This window comes from Podarcis gaigeae (genome assembly GCF_964106915.1).
Source record: "Podarcis gaigeae genome assembly, chromosome: 2".
NCBI classification, from domain to species: domain Eukaryota; kingdom Metazoa; phylum Chordata; class Lepidosauria; order Squamata; family Lacertidae; genus Podarcis; species Podarcis gaigeae.
Window position 1 is genome coordinate 32,331,816 of NC_139679.1, and position 19,926 is coordinate 32,351,741.

At 43.9% G+C, this 19,926-nt stretch overlaps 1 protein-coding gene across 3 annotated transcripts in view; it reads left to right on the forward strand.

Moving 5' to 3' along the window:
- DNAH17 (dynein axonemal heavy chain 17) overlaps positions 1 to 19,926 on the forward strand; it is a 98,208-nt gene that overhangs the window by 29,303 nt on the left and 48,979 nt on the right. For 2 of the 3 annotated variants that reach the window (XM_083727297.1, XM_083727298.1), the window contains 20 exons: positions 1,427 to 1,774; positions 1,864 to 1,955; positions 2,963 to 3,089; positions 3,595 to 3,747; positions 4,048 to 4,173; positions 4,588 to 4,695; positions 5,100 to 5,231; positions 5,989 to 6,149; positions 6,239 to 6,395; positions 7,479 to 7,583; positions 8,760 to 8,917; positions 9,587 to 9,725; positions 10,382 to 10,609; positions 10,935 to 11,072; positions 11,316 to 11,448; positions 13,250 to 13,377; positions 13,917 to 14,065; positions 16,886 to 17,168; positions 17,610 to 17,783; positions 19,019 to 19,226. In XM_083727297.1, coding sequence (XP_083583423.1) covers positions 1,427 to 1,774; positions 1,864 to 1,955; positions 2,963 to 3,089; positions 3,595 to 3,747; positions 4,048 to 4,173; positions 4,588 to 4,695; positions 5,100 to 5,231; positions 5,989 to 6,149; positions 6,239 to 6,395; positions 7,479 to 7,583; positions 8,760 to 8,917; positions 9,587 to 9,725; positions 10,382 to 10,609; positions 10,935 to 11,072; positions 11,316 to 11,448; positions 13,250 to 13,377; positions 13,917 to 14,065; positions 16,886 to 17,168; positions 17,610 to 17,783; positions 19,019 to 19,226 — 3,247 coding nt within the window. Of the gene's footprint in view, positions 1 to 1,426; positions 1,775 to 1,863; positions 1,956 to 2,962; positions 3,090 to 3,594; positions 3,748 to 4,047; positions 4,174 to 4,587; positions 4,696 to 5,099; positions 5,232 to 5,988; positions 6,150 to 6,238; positions 6,396 to 7,478; positions 7,584 to 8,759; positions 8,918 to 9,586; positions 9,726 to 10,381; positions 10,610 to 10,934; positions 11,073 to 11,315; positions 11,449 to 13,249; positions 13,378 to 13,916; positions 14,066 to 16,885; positions 17,169 to 17,609; positions 17,784 to 19,018; positions 19,227 to 19,926 lie in introns of those variants that run through there. The other variant, XM_083727299.1, reaches the window with a different exon arrangement.

Genomic DNA, 19,926 nt, shown 5'->3' on the forward strand with positions numbered 1-19,926 from the left:
CTGCTTCTCACTCCTATAAAAATGCTAAAAGATAACGCTTCATTTTCTACATTTGGAAGTAGATCTGAGATAGGCTTCTCTGACTTTAACATTACAGTGGTACCTCGGGTTACATAAGCTTCAGGTTACATACGCTTCAGGTTATAGACTCCGCTAACCCAGAAGTAGTGCTTCAGGTTAAGAACTTTGCTTCAGGATAAGAACAGAAATCGTGCTTCGGTGGCATGGCGGCAGCAGGAGGCCCCATTAGCTAAAGTGGTGTCTCAGGTTAAGAACAGTTTCAGGTTAAGAACAGACCTCCGGAATGAATTAAGTACTTAACCCGAGGTACCACTGTATTATACCTGATAATATTGTGCACAGGTGAAACACATGGAAATTTTAAGTTTCTTACTTCCTCCTTTTATATACTGCATTTCCTCTTCGAAATAGACGTGCATAAAATTTGATAAGGCTGCACATGCCTTATCATCAGTTTGTTCATCCATGTCTTGGGTGGTGAACCATTTTCAGCCAAAAAGCCACATCTCTTTGCGAGCCCCATTTCAGTGTTGACATGGCAGTGGTAACTGAAGCCAGAGGCAAAAGCAGGGAGAGCAATGGATGTGACTGTTACACTCCAGCCACATGAGTCTACTGACTGGGATCAGAGAGTGGAACCACCATATTCCAATGCTTAAAGAGCCACACCGTCTTCTGGTTCTTTTAGTGCTCACCTCTAAAGCCCTATGCAGCTCAAGGCCTGGGTACCTGAAGGAGCAACACCTGCCAAGGTCATTCATGGAGGTTTTCCTTCCTTTGCCATCTGAGGAGAGGCAGATGGTGACCAGAGAGAGAGATTTCTCAGTGGTTGGTTCCCGCTTAAGGAATTCCCTCTCTAGAAAGGCTCACTTGGTGCTTACTCTGTTATCTTTTGGCATAGGGCAAATCCTTTTTCTTTTTTCTTATTTTTTTGTTCTATGTCTTAACTGGTTGCAACGGCTGCTCTGTTGCTATTTTTACTATATTATTATGACTGATTTTTGCTTTGCTGTATTTTGTGTATTTTATTTTTTAAGTCTTTTATGAGTTCCCCCCTCCCTCAGAGCCGTTTGACTGACAGATGTTATAGTATAGTTTGACAAAGCTCGTAATGTGCTGAATTTTGGAGTATGTGGCAGGATTATAGACCATTGGGGTTTTTTTAATAACAAAATTATGTGTTCTGCCTCCACGGTCGGAAGCAGTACCATTAATTGGCAGTGGAACATGCTCCTTCAGAGCATATTAACCCTTAAGAAGTGCTAAAGTAGTTTCAGAAAGGGAGAGTGAACAATACCGTCATAGTGCCTCTTCATTAATTCTTGGAATTTCATGGACATTTTGCAAGTTTTTAGTTTGAAATCTTATCAGGTTAAAAATCTTTCCTGGCTGCTTTTGTTTGAAGGTATTGAAGGCTCTTGATAGTACCTGGTCAACTATGCAATTTGAACACGAGCCCCATCATAGAACTGGGACCATGATGCTCAAGTCTGATGAGGCACTGGTAGAGACCCTTGAAGAAAATCAAGTGCAACTCCAGACCCTGATGACTTCAAAGTATTTAGCACATTTCCTTCAGGAGGTCTCCAGCTGGCAGCAGAAATTATCAACAGCTGACTCTGTGATAAGCATCTGGTTTGAAGTCCAGAGAACCTGGAGCCACCTAGAAAGCATTTTCATTGGCTCAGAGGACATTCGCAATCAGCTCCCAGAGGACTCCAGGCGCTTTGATAACATTGACAAGGATTTTAAGGTGGGCATGGCCCTTTACCTGCCCTAATTTTCACATGCAAAAACGACAAAAACTGGAGCAGCTGACAAGTCCATCCTCTTTTCTTGCAGGAATTAATGGCTGATGCAGTAAAAACCCCGAATGTGGTTGAAGCAACAAATAAACCAGGTCTCTATGACAAACTAGAGTCCTTGCAAAAAAGGTAAGGAAGGCGTTATTTTCCTGCTTGATTTTGTCAAGTGTAAGCAGCTGGCTGGATTTACTTACTGAGAGAAGAAGCAAATCACAGGCTGCATAAGTTCAGTTATTTAGGACAGGGTTCTGGTTGCAGTTTCTTGAATTAAGAGGTCTTTTAATTTTAGGCCCAGAAAGACAGTTGCAGATGCCTGTTTATCAGTGGTTTGTTTTAAATGGCAGCAGGACTGGCCCTAACATTGGACAGAGTGCGGCAGTTGCCTCAGGCAGCCAAGTAATGTGTTACTTAATTTGCATTTTGATTTTTACTTCCAGAGATGAAACTTGTGTGCTATGCACCATGAAGTGCTGGGGAATAGCATTTGTTGCTGTGCTTTAGACAGTATCTCTCAGGCTTGCACTGAATGGCAGCCCTGTCATGGTGCAACCATTATTCGGAACTGAAGAGAAACAGAACAGGCACCATGACTACCATTTTCAAAGGAGGTGAAATCTGCATGTAGCAAACACCTAAGCTGGGATCTGGAATCCAATAGCAGCTCACCCTTCATACCCTGACACCTTTTCTGCCTGGGTCTCGACTGCTTTCCATGGTATCTCCTGGCATCTATAATGACCCAGGTGTAATTAATGTAAACATCCATGTGAATAAGCTGCTTTAACACTTGGGCTGAGCATGTATTCCTTTCAATTAGAAGTGTTCAGGTGTCAGTCAAATGATGAGGATTAAAGAGGCTTTGAAAATGGCCTGTGGTAGCGAACATAGAAAGCATAATGTGAATGCCAGGTTTTATAACTTCCCTTGATATGACATCTGAAGCATCTCAGTGGAGCAGTGCAAAGCACCATTTCTCCCAGCTTAGAGTGCTTTCGTTGTTCGTTTGTATAGACATAGAACTGTCTAGTTATATAGTTACATTACTGAGCATCATGTACAGCAATCGCACTGTACAGCTAATGATGATAAACACAATGCTTCTCCCACACACTCTTGTCCACCTTGCTTTTTATTAGCTTGGCACTCTGTGAAAAGGCTTTGGCTGAATACCTGGAAACAAAGAGACTGGCTTTCCCCAGATTTTACTTTGTATCCTCTGCCGACCTGCTGGATATTTTGTCCAATGGCAACGACCCCGTTGAGGTAAGATATACATTCATGGAATGCTGGACTTTCTTAAGAATTGTTATATTTTTAAAAAATGGGGCCTTGAATCCCAGAGCTTTTACTAGAAATCCGACTTCATCCAAGGCTAAATCACAGATAACTTGGACCTGTACTCAGTGGGACCTGATCGGCAACTGGGGAGAGGGGCTGCAAACCCAGTGAGATTTGCACATCTTTGGCATGCAGCAGATCCCAGGTTCAGCCAAAATGTTTCCAGTTTAAAAAGGTTTTTGGGTAGTGGGCTGGGAAAGACCTTGGGGAGCTATTGGCAGTCACAATAGTGGCCTGGTTGGAGTATAGGAGATCCTATGTAGCACAGATATTTTAGATTGTTCAGTGCCCATTTCCTTTAGGCTTTCTAAAACGGCTTTCTTTTTAGAAACATTGCTCATATATCTTCATTAGTCCTCTTCTCCCACCACTTCTATTTCTATGTTTCTAAACTTTGTATCCTAACAATACCGCAATCATCATCTTGAAGGTATCCCGTCACTTGTCCAAGCTATTTGATAGTATGGCCAAGCTGAAATTCAAATTGGATGCAAAAGAGCAGCCTCTGAAGGTTGGCTTGGGAATGTACAGCAAAGAAGACGAGTATGTTGATTTTGACAAGGAGTGTGACTGTTCTGGACAGGTTGGTGGATATTATTTTAAATTCACTATTGGTCATGTAAATGGAGAGCCAGTGTGGTCTGGTGGTTAGAGTTTTTTACTGGGACCTGGGAGACCAGGGTTCAAATCCCAACTCAGCCGTGAAGCTCCCTGGGTGACTTTGGGCTAGTCACTGCCTCTCAGCCTAAACCTAACCTCACAAGGTTGTCGTGAGGGGGAGAACCATGTTCATCACCTTGAACTCCTTGGAGAGGAAAAAAAGGTGGGATATAAATGAAATAAGTAAAGGAAAATAAATAACGATGAGAGTTTTGCTCCCTAGGTGGAGGTTTGGCTAAACCGAGTGCTGGAGAGAATGCAGAGCACGTTGCGCAAAGAGATTTCTGAAGCTGTGGTGACTTATGAGGAAAAGCCAAGAGAGCAATGGCTATTTGATTACCCGGCACAGGTAAGCAAAAAGGCTAGAGTCAAAATGCAATGTTTTATATGTTTAACCTGTGAAGTGCAAAGAAAAGAGGAACAGAAACAGATGTTCATTCTAATAAGGAGTAAATATAACCAGAGGAACAAAGTGGAGCCATTCAGCATGCTTGTAGGATTAGGCCTTTATAAAGTCTAGTAGACAGTGTAGTACCCCCCAGATGTTGTGGACTACAATTCCCAACAGGCTTCTGCCAGCATGACCAGTGGTCAAGGATGCCCAGGGGTCAGCTGGAAGGCACCGTATGACCGGTTCTTTTCTAGTCACTCATCCCACCAGAGCTGCACATTTGGGGGTCAAGGGGCAGAGCCTGAATTAAGGACAGTTCTGGCATTTCACCTGGCTTCACCATCTCATAGGACTCTTTGGCTGTTGTTGCAGATTGCTTTAACATGTACCCAGATCTGGTGGACAACGGAGGTTGGCATTGCCTTTTCACGACTGGAGGAAGGCTATGAAAACGCTATTAAAGATTACAATAAGAAGCAGGTACATAGCAGCAGTCCCCTCTGATTTTGTCAGACTGTGTTCAGATTTGCAGTGTTCAGATTTCAGCGGAATAGTAGGCAGTTTTTTGTGTCTACAACATATCACACAGATGTCATCTCAAGCTCTGTCACTGAATGCAATCACTGGAGGAGGAAGGGGGTGCCACCGGTGGGTGTGGCCTGCCTTACCCCAGGTGTCATCCCTGAAGGGGGATGACATCACCGCCCCGCCCCCCTGGGACGCTCGCCCCGCCCCCAGGTGCCAGAGCAGCTAGCTCCGACTCTGAATGCAACTTCCAGTTTTGTGTGGGGGTTTTTTTAGACGAGTAGGTGCAGCAAGCCTCTAGGTCTCATGGTTGTTAAAGATTGGAAACCGCTTAAATAAGTTTATTTTTCTTTCCCCAGATTAACCAGCTAAACACATTAATTACACTACTCATTGGGAACTTAACCCCAGGAGACCGAATGAAGATTATGACAATCTGTACCATTGATGTCCATGCCAGAGATGTCATTGCCAAAATGATTTTAGCAAAGGTATATGCAGTAAAGACTGTGAAATAGTACTTTGCTTTTTGGAAGCACACATTTTCTTAGAATCTTCTCAAGCCAATTTCACATAGCAACGTGGTTCTCTTCACTCATTCTTCAACCATCCTTTACTTAGTGAAAGCTAAGGACTGGCCCTGTATCACTTTCAATGAATAAGATTTTCAAAAATGCAAACTTAAGTCCTATCAAGACTCCCCCCAAAAGTATTAAATAGTCAATCCACTATGCCCACTTTGGGGGAGTTACTACATTTGAGTTATTAAAGAATATATTATTCATATATCGAAGACCCTGAAGAAGTCCTTTTTGGCTGAAATTGGGCTTCTGATAAATATTTATCAGCGTGCAGAGGTGTGGTCTCTCTTTCTGGTGCTTTGTTGGGGGGTAAATAATCTCTATAGGCTCTGAAGTAGAAGGCCACTTAATCTGCGCTTATGTCTAGAAAGTTGCCAAAGGAACTAAGTATGAGGTCTCTGTGGCGCAACGGGTCAGTGCGTCTGGCTGTTAAGCAGAAGGTTGGTGGTTCAAGCCCACCCAGGGACGGCTGTGGGCAGGATTCCTACACTGCAGGGGGTTGGAGCTGATGATCTTTGGGGTCCCTTCCCAACTCTACAGTTCTGTGGTTCTATAAAACTTTAAGCCATTACGAGCCTCCTACACATAAAAGCTTATGTGGATAGAAAAGGAGATAAGCAGGAACCACTGGAAATTTACTTATTATGGTTTCGCATTTGGGTTGCAGGTGGAAAGCTCCCAGGCCTTTACCTGGCAGTCTCAACTTAGGCATCGTTGGGATGATGAAAAGGGACACTGCTATGCCAATATATGTGACGCTCAGCTCCAATATTCCTATGAGTACCTTGGCAACACTCCACGGCTGGTGATCACGCCACTCACTGACCGGTATGAGCTGCTAGCCTTCAGCCTGGCCCAACGTATGTTCTTAGGGCATGCGCTGACTAGGATGATGCCAAATGTCTATCTTTTTGCAGGTGTTACATCACCCTGACACAGTCCCTCCACTTGATCATGGGAGGAGCTCCTGCAGGCCCTGCTGGCACAGGGAAGACAGAGACCACCAAAGACTTGGGAAGGGCAGTGGGGATCATGGTGTACGTCTTCAACTGCTCTGAGCAAATGGACTATAAGGTAAAGATCTAGCCAGTAAAAGTAACAGTGGGTCATATCTGAGTCCCTAATTCAGCCAAAAAGCACCCAAAGTCATCCCCAAAGTCAGGAGTGTGAGGTAAACAGCAATCCATTCAGATGTATAATTACAGAACGTTCTACTTTCCTAGTATTTTGTGTACCTGCAGGGACATCTGTTATTTTTAAAAAACATTGTACCTTTTTCTAACACATTACAGCTCCGTAGAATAAAATGGGCACTGTAAAACACTGAGGTGCTCTTCTGCTGGTTCCCTCACTGTGAGAGGTGAAGTTATAGGAAACCAAGCAGAGGGCCTTCTCGGTAGTGGCACCCTCCCTGTGGAACGCCCTCCTATCAGGTGTCAAGGAGATAAAGAACTACATAACTTTTAAGACATCTGAAGGCAGGCCTGTTTTGGGAGGTTTTTAATGTGTGATGTTTTTATTATGTTTTAGATATGCTGTAAGCCTCCCAGAGTGGCTGGAGAAATTTATACCCAGTAGGGCAGGGTCTAAATAATAACAAATTCATCATCATCATCATTATTATTATTATTATTATTATTATTATTATTATTATTATTATTACAGACACAGATCTACATTTTGTTTCAAGTACAATCATACATTGGAAGTCAAACAGAATCTGTTCTGGAAGTCCATTTGACTTCTAAAGCATTCAAAAACCAAAGTGCGGCTTCTGATTGGCTGCAGGAAGCTCCTGCAGCCAATTGGAAGCCACAGAAGCCCCGTCAGACGTTCGGCTTCCAAAAGAACGTTCAAAAACCGGAACAGTTGCCTCCAGGCTTGGATTGTTTGGGAGCCAAAACTTTCAAGAACTAAGCTGTTCGAAAACTAAGATACAACTGTATACCTTATTATATTGCTAAAAGCTTCCTAGAAAACAACAGGCTGCTTGTTCCTTCCAGCACTTCCTCTCTTCCCACCCATCTGTTCTTGTGCTACAATGTGTTTTCCTGTGTTTTAAAATATAGCAAAACAATACATAAACAGGATATATTAACTAGTTAATTGATTGAATGTGATGGTCCACAAACAAATGCCTGTGCCTTTCCTTTCTAGTCCTGCGGAAATATTTACAAAGGATTGTCCCAGACAGGTGCATGGGGATGTTTTGATGAATTCAATCGGATTTCGGTGGAAGTCTTGTCTGTAATTGCTGTACAGGTAAAGATTCTCCTTAGGTTTCCTTTCATTGTGTGCAAATAGCCTGGATTTCATAGTCCTTCCAGCTTTATCGCTGCAGTCAAATGCTGGCCATTCGTCTCTAGGATCAATACAAGTCCCTTGGGAATGATAGGCTGGAAGGAGGAGGTAGCTATTTCTATTCTGTCTTTGGTTTGCCACAATCAGCACTTTTCCATTCCTCTGCAGTTCAGTGTCCACTAAAACCTACGCCATTTGTCTCACTATCTGCTATGACTGAAACTTACATAATGCAATGTAATGGGATGTAATGAAATGTAATTAATTTAACTTATTAAACTCTGCTGCGGCCCAATGGATTGGCTGTTGTAGGTGACAGTTGAGGGAGAACCCTGATGCCATCAGTGTCACATCTGCAACCAGCCAGATTTAGCATTATGGTAACATTATGAGGTCGGGACACAGGTGGCACTGTGGTCTAAACCACAGAGCCTAGGGCTTGCCGATCAGAAGGTCGGCGGTTTGAATCCCCGTGACGGGATGAGCTCCCATTGCTTGGTCCCTCCTCCTGCCCACCTAGCAGTTCAAAAGCACATCAAAGTGCAAGTAGATAAATAGGTACCGCTCCGGCGGGAAGGTAAACAGCGTTTCCGTGCGCTGCTATGGTTGGCCAGAAGTGGTTTAGTCATGCTGGCCACATGACCCGGAAGCTGTACACCGGGTCCCTCAGCCTATAGAGCGAGATGAGCGTGCAACCCCAGAGTCATCGGCGACTGGACCTAATGGTCGGGGGTATCTTTACCTTTACCTTTAACATTATGAGGTCAGTTCAGAGTGAGGAAGTACTCTCCTCATTCCGTATGAGTAAATTTGCCAGTCAGTGAAGCTGGGCCCCACAAAATTGCTTCAAGGAGGAGAGGAATCTGCAGCTTGCAAATGCTTGTGCAGAAGGCCTCCCACTCCTCGCATGTCATTTTAAGTCAAGCCTAGTTTGTTGAGTATCCTGGAACTTGGTTAGCTCAAGTGTGCAATTATTTCCTAGTTCTTGATGCATCCTACATGTCTTTAGGTTTCATTGACTGCAGTTGGTTATGGAAAAACTTGTTAATACGTCTGCATTTATCTTCAGCACCATATTTCCTTACCTTACTGAAGACCTCATAGGAACAACTCTTAAGACTTTGTTTTACTTGAAAGGTTAAATGTGTTCAAGATGCCATAAGAGCCAAAAAGAAGGTTTTCAACTTCCTTGGAGAGACCATTTCTCTTATTCCAACCGTTGGAATGTTTATTACTATGAATCCTGGATATGCTGGCCGTACTGAGCTGCCTGAAAATTTGAAAGCTTTGTTCAGGTACTAACATGCAGCCACTATTCTGGGGGAAATGAACTGGTAAGGGATTCTCACAATAATGTATGAGCTGGCCAGATTTCTTGGGCAGCGGAGTTGGGATGCCTCTAGCCAGACAGCCTCCCTCCTTCCCTCCCTGGGCTCCTAATACCTTTTCTCTCTCCATTCTGAGGAAGGGACAGGCAGTTGCTTCATTCTTCCCACACCCATCACTTCTGGCCAAGTTCCAGGCCCATGCTTCTTTCTTGCATGCCTCACTTCCCCCACCTCCGTTGCCATTTTGCCACAGTCATGTAATGTGTCAGTCTGCCCAGAGAAGTAATGTGGGAGTAGTAGTGCCAATGAGATTTATCGAGCTATTGAGGATAGGGCCACGTGAAGGGTACCATGAATAGATTTGGAAAGCGTGTTGAGGGAAGAGAGAGTTACTCTTCTGCACAGGCCTAGATCGCCAACATGGAAGCTCTCGGGAGTCAGGGCAGATTATACAGTGTGTAAAACAGTGGAAACAAAACGAGACCGAGTGTAAGTGGGAAATGAATGTTGTGCGTTTGAAATTAATCATATCTGACATTTGCACTGAATATTCACTGCAGCCTAAAGGAAAGATTGACTGTTGTCTCTGCAGCGTAATCGCACCAGATGTTAATTGTCTCATTTCTCTCTTTTCAGGCCCTGTGCGATGGTTGTTCCTGATTTCGAGCTTATCTGTGAAATCATGCTTGTTGCTGAAGGTTTCATTGAAGCCAGGCTTCTAGCTAGGAAGTTTATTACTCTCTACACACTGTGTAAGGAGCTGCTTTCAAAGCAGGTAATTGAACATTGTTCACCAAGCCTGTTTGACACTAGTTTTTTTAGTGCAGTGAAGAGTTTGCAAGAGTATGCTGACAGGGCTTTTTAAAAAAAATTACTTAAAAGTTGTTGTATTCCACCCCAAACTTCATCCTGTCATAGAAAATCAGCAGGGATATACAGAGGTAGAATACAGTCATACCTCAGATTGAATATGCTTCATGTTGAGCGTGTTCGAGTTGCGCTTCACAGCAACCTGGAAGTAACGGAGTGCGTTACTTCCGGGTTTTGCCGCTTGCGCATGCGCAGATGCTCAAAATGACATCATGCACAGAAGCAGCGAAAAGCGACCCACCCACGAGCAGATGTGCCATTGCTAGTTACGTTTGCTTCTGGATACGAATGGGGCTCCAGAACGGATCCCGTTTGCATCCCGAGGTACCACTGTATTGGAATGTTTAAAAATGGCTGCCTCTCACCACTCACCTCCAGAAGTGAGCCCAAAACCTTATAGCTATGGTAACAAAGGGTGCCCGTGCTACTGTACCCACCTCAGAGGAACATAAACAACTTTCCTTGCCTTCTTTGAAAGTGGAGGGATGCCTTTCCTGACTTGTTTTAAGCGATGTCCTTCTGTTTACGTGCAATGCGAAGTTGTTGCCATATGTCTGACAGGATCACTATGACTGGGGTTTGAGAGCTATCAAGTCTGTGCTAGTGGTGGCTGGTTCACTCAAGAGAGGAGACCCAGGACGGGCAGAAGACCAGGTTCTCATGAGAGCTTTGCGAGACTTTAACATCCCCAAGATTGTGACGGATGACTTGCCTGTCTTCATGGGACTCATCGGAGACCTTTTCCCAGCGCTGGATGTGCCTAGGAAGCGTGATCTAAACTTCGAAAAGGTGAATCTGCTTTAGTTGGCTGTGGAGCAGTATAATTAAGAGATTTGAATGTCTGGCCTCTTTTTTGTGTGTGGCTTCACTGGGGAAAACCCTGTTGCCATGGAGACCTCTGGAAAAGAGCCCTGCTCATAAAGCTTTTGGTGATTTGTTCATTTTCTTGTTTGGACACCTGGGATTGTATCTGCACAATAATCCCATCATTTATAGCAGATCACTGCTTCAGTGCTGTACCAGCCTTGGGACTGAGGAATGAGCCCCCGAACAAGAATTACACCCCCTAGTACACTGGGGCTTGGACTTGTAAACACATTTCTTGTCTTCTCAGATAATTAAACAGTCCGTTCTGGAGCTCAAGCTACAACCTGAAGAGAGTTTTGTGCTGAAGGTGGTACAGCTGGAAGAGTTACTCCAAGTTCGGCATTCTGTGTTTGTGATTGGAAATGCAGGCTGTGGCAAATCTCAGGTAGGAGCTATGAGCCTACGGTTAGGGCTCCATCACTAGGGAGTCCATTCCAAAACATTATGATAATTAGCAAGCGACTCATTGTTCAAGTGATCCACAGCCCCGAAGAGTAGAAAAATAGCTTTGTGAGATACCTTATACTGGAACAAAAGGTACAGTTTGGGGGTGGTTGTGTTTTGATATTCTCTGATGTTACAGAAGCATTCGGAAGCTCCATCCCAGTCTTTGCCTTTCTCCTGACAGGTTCTGAAATCTCTGAATAAAACTTACCAACTGATGAAAAGAAAACCTGTAGCTATTGACCTTGACCCTAAAGCTGTAACCTGTGATGAACTATTTGGAATCATTAATCCTGCTACCAGAGAATGGAAAGATGGTAGGAAATAATCCCAGAAATAACGAGTAGTATAAATCTCGAGATACACAAAAAGGAGAAACATTATACCTTAGGGCTGTATCCTAGAAGCGTGAAGTTTAAATTCCAAGATTTTCCTCTCAGAAGAGAAAACCCAAACCCTACCCTGACAGCATTGTCAAAATGTTGCTTCCACATGAGATTTCTGCTGAAACTAATCAGATTTTTTTACATTTTCTTTCCAGCATTGATCCTTTTCCAGACCCAATATGTTCTTTTTTAGCATGGGGAAATGGCAGGGCACCAGGACTGACCTGATACCTTTGTAATTATTTAAAAGTGCTTCCGCATGAAAGTATGAGTTGTAAATTGCTTTTAATCTCCCACCCCTAGCCCCATGGTTGTTTGTGCCAGTTTCAGCACAGTGAATCCCAAGAAATGAATTTTTTCAAAATGTACTTGCTCTGAAATCCCCTTAAACTGGTTTGACATACAATTACCCGAAACAAGGAAGTTGCCAGTGATTCTACATGAGAATTACTGGCTCAAATTAGGCTTCCAGGTTTCCTCTAGTTATTCAGAGTCATGAGATTTGATCTTCTCTAAGGTGAACGCCATAGAATTTGGGTCTCTCTAGACCAGGGGTGGGGAGCCTGTGTCTCTTCCAGATGTTGTTGTAGAACAACCCCCATTTGCCAGCTTGGAAGAGTGACATGGAAGAGTCACAGACTTCCTGCTCATGAACTACAGTGGTACCTCGGGTTACATACGCTTCAGGTTACAGACTCCGCTAACCCAGAAATAGTACCTCGGGTTAAGAACTTTGCTTCAGGATGAGAGCAGAAATCATGCTCTGGCAGCGCGGCAGCAGCAGGAGGCCCCATTAGCTAAAGTGGTGCTTCAGGTTAAGAACAGTTTCAGGTTAAGAACGGACCTCCGGAACAATTAAGTACTTAACCTGAGGTACCACTGTAAACTGATCTCAGCTGGAGCTGTATGAGCTGTTCACAGGTATGCATGTTTTAGCAGGATGAAATCCTATTATGTCACAGTTTTTTAGGCTTTACAGTGGTACCTCGGTTTACAAACGTTATCCATTCCGGAAGTCTGTTCTTAAACCAAAACCGTTCTTAAACCGAGGTGTGCTTTCCCTAATGAGGCCTCTCACTGCCGGTGCCCTTCCACTGTTCGGATTCCGTTCTTAGACTGAAGTAAAGTTCTCAAACCAAGACACTATTTCCGGTTTTGCGGAGTTTGTAAACCAAATCTTTCTTAAACTGGACTGTTCTTAAACCAAGGTACCACTGTATCACATATTTGAGAAAATGTATCTATTTACAAAATGTATACACTGCTTTATACTTCTGTGATGAACTATCATATCTGTAATAATAATAATAACACCCCACCTATCTGACTGGGTTTCCCCAGCTACTCTGGGTGGCTTCCAAAAGAAGATTAAAAACACGATAAAACATCAAACATTAAAAACTTCCCTAAACAGGGCTGCCTTCAGATGTCTTCTAAAAGTCAGGTAGTTGGAGGGCGCCACTGCCAAGAAGGCCCTCTGCCTGGTTCCCTGTAACCTCACTTATTGCAGTGAGGGAACCGCCAGAAGGCCCTCGGAGCTGGACCTCAGTGTCCGGGCTGAACGATGGGGATGGAGACACTCCTTCAGGTATACTGGACCGGTGTTATTTACAAACAACATTTAGAAGCTGTAATTCTCAAATGATTTCTGTACGTCAAAAGTTTAGTTTAAAATGGAAGAAAGATGTGTAAACAGTGAAATTCAGTGTGAATTTCTCTGTGTTCTGCGTAGGCTTATTTTCAACTATCATGCGTGATCTTGCTAATATAACTCATCGTGGACCAAAATGGATCGTTCTGGATGGAGATATTGATCCGATGTGGATTGAGTCTTTGAATACGGTTATGGATGACAACAAGGTCAGTACAGGAAGTCAGAGATAAAATTGATTTTATCTATTTATAAAATTGATTGGTTATGGATAAGGGACACGGGTGGCGCTGTGGGTAAAACCTCAGCACCTAGGACTTGCCGATCGCATGGTCGGCGGTTTGAATCCCCGCGGCGGGTTGAGCTCCCATCGTTCGGTCCCAGCTCCTGCCCACCTAGCAGTTCGAAAGCACCCTTAAGTGCAAGTAGATAAATAGGTACCGCTTTATAGCGGGAAGGTAAACAGCGTTTCCGTGTGCTGCTCTGGTGCCAGTTCGCCAGAGCAGCTTCGTCACGCTGGCCACGTGACCCGGAAGTGTCTGCGGACAGCGCTGGCTCCCGGCCTCTAGAGTGAGATGAGCGCACAACCCTAGAGTCTGTCAAGACTGGCCCGTACGGGCAGGGGTACCTTTACCTTTACCTATGGATGACAACAAGGTCAGTACAGGAAGTCAGAGATAAAATTGTTGGTTTCCACATCAGCAAGATGAAGAAGTCGTCACACCATACTTGTTTCTCTCCCTCCTAGGTGCTCACCCTAGCAAGCAATGAGCGAATCCCACTAAATCCCACCATGAGGCTTGTGTTTGAGATCAGCCACCTAAGAACAGCAACACCCGCCACAGTGTCCAGAGCAGGAATCTTGTACATTAACCCTGCTGACCTTGGCTGGAATCCGTGAGTTTGAGTTCCCTTTTGAGTATATGAGTGTCTTCCCTTGCCAGCAAAAGCAAGTTTCTTCATAATAATAATTTAATAATAATAATTTATTATTTGTACCCTGCCCATCTGGCTGGGTTTCCCCAGCCACTCTGGGCGGCTTCCATAGAAACCAGAAAACACTAAAATATCATACATTAAAAACTTCCCTGAACAGGGCTGCCTTAAGATGTCTTCTGAATGTCAAGTAGTTGTTTATCGTTTTGACATCTGATGGGAGGGCGTTCCACAGGGCGGGCGCCACTACCGAAAAGGCCCTCTGCCTGGTTCCCTGTAGCTTTGCTTCTCGCAATGAGGGAACCGCCAGAAGGCCCTCGGCACTGGACCTCAGCGTCCGGGCAGAACGATGGGGATGGAGACGCTCCTTCAGGTATACTGGGCCGAGGCCGTTTAGGGCTTTAAAGGTCAACACCAACACTTTGAATTGTGCTCGGAAACGTACTGGGAGCCAATGTAGGTCTTTCAAGACCGGTGTTATGTGGTCTTGGCGGCCGCCCCCAGTCACCAGTCTAGCTGCCGCATTCTGGATTAGCTGTAGTTTCCGAGTCACCTTCAAAGGTAGCCCCACGTAGAGCGCATTGCAGTAGTCCAAGCGGGAGATAACTAGAGCCTGCACCACTCTGGCGAGACAGTCCGCGGGCAGGTAGGGTCTCAGCCTGCGTACCAGGTGGAGTTGGTAGACAGCTGCCCTGGATACAGAATTGACCTGCGCCTCCATGGACAGCTGTGAGTCCAAAATGACTCCCAGGCTACGCACCTGGTCCTTCAGGGGCACAGTTACCCTATTCAGGACCAGGGAGTCCTCCACACCAGCCCGCCCCCTGTCCCCCAAAAACAGTACTTCTGTCTTGTCAGGATTCAGCTTCAATCCATTAGCCGCCATCCATCCTCCAACCGCCTCCAGGCACTCATGGCATACAGAGGAAAAACTTTGATCCCTTGATGCATTCATTTATTTACTTTTAAATATTTCTAATACACTTCATATATTATTTTTAAAAATCAACATAAAAGCACCCTAGAACAATATTATAACTATACATAGATCCAATGGTGCGGGGTCTAGATCTTATGGATCAGGGGCAGCCTGCACAAAGAGATGCATCTTTACAAGACTTCTGTAGTAAATAATTGATGGTGCATATCTTTGTTTTGACATAGATGTGACTGTGTTTAATGAAGGTGAATGAGAGAAATCAGGTTGCAGTGGTAGCTTTTTGTTAAACGTCGTCTTCTTCTTCTTTGGCGATCACTCGTAGCCGAGTAAGATTGTCTTCCAGTAAACACGGTTTTAACAATGAGTCCGTAAGTGACTGTGGAGGCCAATTCTGGATCCACACGTCCTTCCATAGTGGGGACATAGGTTCCCGGGTGGGAGTTGATCACGGTGTAGATTTGCCAAGCGTGCCTTCCTCTTAGCACGTTTCTCCCTTGCGTTCTGAGTTCGAGTGTCTTCAAAGTCCATGACACCTTTGGTAAAGGCTGTTCTCCAACTGGAGCTCTCACAGGCCAGTGTTTCCCAGTTGTCGGTGTTTATGCTACATTTTTAAAGATTTGCCTTGAGACAGTCTTTAAACCTCTTGGGAATCTTTCTTCCCTTAGCTGACACCACCTCCCTGCAGGGCTGATTGGTTAACTGAGGTTTGGCAGGAACCTCCAATGACTAGTGCAGGGAGGCAGGCCAGCCCAACCAGCTGGTGGTCCCAGTGGGTCACGGTGCTGTGCGCGGTTCTGCAAAGGGCGTCCACAAAGGAAGGTGTGAGCGCTCATTATTAACCAGACTCATCCCCCCTCCACTAGGTTCCCCAATAAATTGAAGAGTGTAATTGGTCTGATTTTGCTGTTGAATTTCATTGTATTTTAGTAATTTTTGGGTGCACTGCCTGTGTTGTCTGTTGCTGGTCTCCCAATATCTTACTTTTTTGTTATATTCCTTTGGGTGCCTAGAGACCTTTGGTATTTGCCATTGAGATTCAAGCCCCATGCCAGAATTTTGGTTTGTGCTTTTAAAGTGGAGTAAAAGGTTCTGTTGATCTAGCACAGCAGATCCACTTCTTTTTAAAGCAAACTTCTTGTGCTTTTGGAAGTGCATTGAAAAGTGTGACATGACTGAATCAATAAACACCTCACAAGCAAGCTTTGCACAAGCAGATCAGGAAGAATGCTGAAAAAAGGGCATCTGGAGGAGCTTTGGAGTTTTTTGGGTTTTTTAATTGTAAACCATCATGAAAGGGATGAAATGAATAAATAACACGTTTCCCATTATAAAGAAATTTGCAGTCCTTCTTACTTCAAACCATTTTATAAGTAGGAAAATTATTGTGATGATTAGAGATTATGACTTACCTATGAGCACTGGGTTCAGTCATGAAAATTATTTGAAAGTAGCACTAAACACCCTCCCCTAGCCATTGGGCTCTTGTTATGTCACAGGTTCATGTTTTCTTGTTCTGCAAAATAAAGATCTACTGAGGCCTTAATTTCATCATCAATGGGATATCAGCAAGGTGAATTAAACAATGGAGGTTAGGATCTGAAATTGTAGGGAGACAAATGCAGTGCTTCGCTTCCTAGAACACATGTGGCTCATGTCTATAATAGGGAAGCAAGTTTCATGTTGCCCAGCAGCCGAATAAGAAAATGGTTCCTCTGCACTCTGAAAATGATGCAGTTTAAGTAAGAGGAAGGAGGTATAATGCTTGCCTGAAGTAGAATGTGCATGTTCCATGCATGAGAGAATGCATCACATTGAATAAGTAATTTTATATCACCGTACAGAGTAGTGAGCAGCTGGATTGAGCGTCGGGAAGTACAGTCTGAAAAAGCCAATTTGATGATCCTGTTTGACAAATACTTGCCCACGTGTTTGGATAAGCTGAAGTTTGGGTTCAAGAAGATAACGCCTGTACCTGAAGTGACGGTGATACAAACGATCCTGTACCTTCTAGAATGCCTCTTAACCCCAGTCAACACGCCTCCGGATTCTTCCAAAGAGCTGTACGAGCTCTATTTTGTCTTTGCTTGTTTCTGGGCCTTTGGAGGAGCGATGTTCCAAGATCAGGTACCTTTAGAAATTTAAATTACTGTGTTCTGCTTCCATACCTTCAGGGTATTATTGCCCAGCAGTGCATTAAGCAGCATTTATGTACACAGGAGCCATTTTTCTAGATGCCTCTTCAAACGCTACCCCAATGACAAGGCTGGCACCAAAAATTCCTTCCTTGTGGCTGTGGTAACCTTTTAAATCTGCTTTCTGTGCACCCTGCCTGGATTGCTTGGTGCTCTGTCAGTGCTACATTTCCCATGAGGGCACAGCTGTGTGGAACCCCAGCCACATCACTCTCTCTTAGGGAAGCAGCATGTCTCTATTCACATTTTTTTAATTGTTTGGTTTTGATAGGATTCGTTTTTTTATGTTTCTGACATTCTCTGTGGCCACTTAATATATCTGTGATCAAATAAACATAAAAAGCATGTTAAATGTCCCTCTTTTCCTCACCAGCTTGTAGACTATCGTGTGGAGTTCAGCAAATGGTGGGTAAATGAGTTTAAAACCATCAAGTTTCCTTCTCAGGGGACTATTTTTGACTATTACATTGACTCCGATACGAAAAAGTTCATGCCTTGGACTGATAAAGTGCCTGTATTTGAGTTGGATCCAGACGTCCCATTGCAGGTAATGGCTAACACCCATTTTTCTTCTCGTTCACATTTCATTTTAATTGCTTTTCCCCTATGGTGCTACAAAATAGAAACCAGTGCTGAGGAAAATTCCTGCATCAGCTCAGTATCCCAGTAAAGAGTGGGAAGAGTATGCTAAGAGTGTTTTTGGTTTATATACGTAGCAATATGTCTGCCTCAAGTCACAGGGTTCCTGCTCCATCCCACAGAGTCAGGTATTCAGTCTTGTTTACATGCTTACTCAGGCACGGGGCAGCAACAAAAAGAGCCTTGCATGTTGTAACTCCCTTCCTCAGCAGTGGCTACTAGTCATGGCATATGCAGGAATTTGCTTCTGGCATGCCATCAGTGCAGAAGCATTGTCATCAGCTGGGAGGCAAATGCTCATTCATGCAAGGATAAGAAGACATAGAAAATTACATCTGGAGAAGGACAAAACTACATCACGTATGACTTTTCAGAGCTCTATTATTATTACATTTATATTTTAGCTTCCCTTTAAGGAACTCACAAAGGAAGTGGTGTATACGGTCCTCTCTCCCACTTTATCCTCACAACAACCCTGTGAGGTGGGTTAGACTGAGAGGAAAGTACTCCTTGTGGCAGTAGACACACATGAGTAATTTAGATATTTGAGCCTTGCAGCTCGGTTAGTAAAGCCACTGCTACTAATCTGGTGATTCCTCAGACAAATAAGTGAATTCCTGCACCGCTAGAGGAAATCCTATGAATTTCTGTTGAGTCCAAATAGCAGCCCTAGACAACTCTCAGTGATGAATCAACCTCACTTGTTAAAATCACATTTATTAGGTCTGATAGTAATTTACTGATGTAGCTTCTTGTGAGGTCTTCACAAGGGTCCTGTTGCCATAGCGGGGAAATGATGATGATGATTATTATTATTATTTTTAAAAATATATTTTTCAGGTTTATACATTTCACTAATTTTACAATCATTTTGACATTACAAAACTAGATTTCCTTCCCCCTCTTTTCTGCAGTTCCTTAAATTTATTTTCAATATATTCATCATATCCAAATTAACTTAATTTGCTCATTTATTCATCTTCTTTAAATATATACTCTGATGAAACTGCAGGAAAATGATTTTTCATGTACTTCTGCTTTCCTGTGTCTTCAAAGGAATACTGTGCCAGAGAGTGCCTTCAGCCATGTGGTTTATGTTGTTCAGACTTTGTAAGTAGTTTCTTTTTCATTCTGCTTTTTCAGGCCTCAATGGTCCACACAACAGAAACCATCCGGATTCGCTATTTCATGGATCTCTTAATGGCAAAGAAATGGCCTGTGATGCTAGTTGGGAATGCAGGCACTGGGAAGTCAGTGTTAATGGTAGATAAGCTGGACACCCTCAACACAGATGATTACTTGGTGCAATCCGTCCCCTTTAATTTCTACACAACTTCAGCAATGCTGCAGTGTAAGGAGGCCGGGTGTGTGTGTGTGTGTGTGTGTGTGTGTGTGTGTGTGTTTGTTTTATTGCATTTACTGTATATCCCATCTTTTTCCTGAAAGGAGCAGAAAGTGGCAGCAACAGTTCTTTCTCTCCCCATTTTATCCTCACAACAACCCTGTGTCGTAGGTTAGGATGAGAGAAACAGTAACTGGCCAAAAAGTGGGTACTGCAAGAAGATCAAGATGAGTGCTCACTGGAAGGACAAATCCTGAAGCTGAGGCTCCAATACTTTGGCCACCTCATGAGAAGAGTTTGGTCAAACTCATGCTATTATCAGGGTCTTTTCCAGGGAGTCTTCTCTGTAGGGATTCCCAGTAGTGATGTATGGAAGTGAGAGCTGGACCATAAAGAAGACTGATCACTGATGAATCAATGCTTTTGAATTATGGTGCTGGAGGAGACTCAAGAAGATCAAACCTCTCCATTCTATGCAAAGAATGAAGACGAAGCCTGCCGACATTTGCAGTCGTGCTGCAATCCTCCACCATCATCTATTGCACCGTGCGCCATGCGCATTCCCTCACCCTGGATGTGTTAACGTGAAAAGCTCTTCTAATGGGTCTGGCTGGCTGTGAGCTACTCCAGTCTCCCTTCAAACTAGTCAGCTTCTGTTCTCATGGGGATCTTGTGTGGCTAAGCTGCCTGCCCCACTGGTACAAGACTG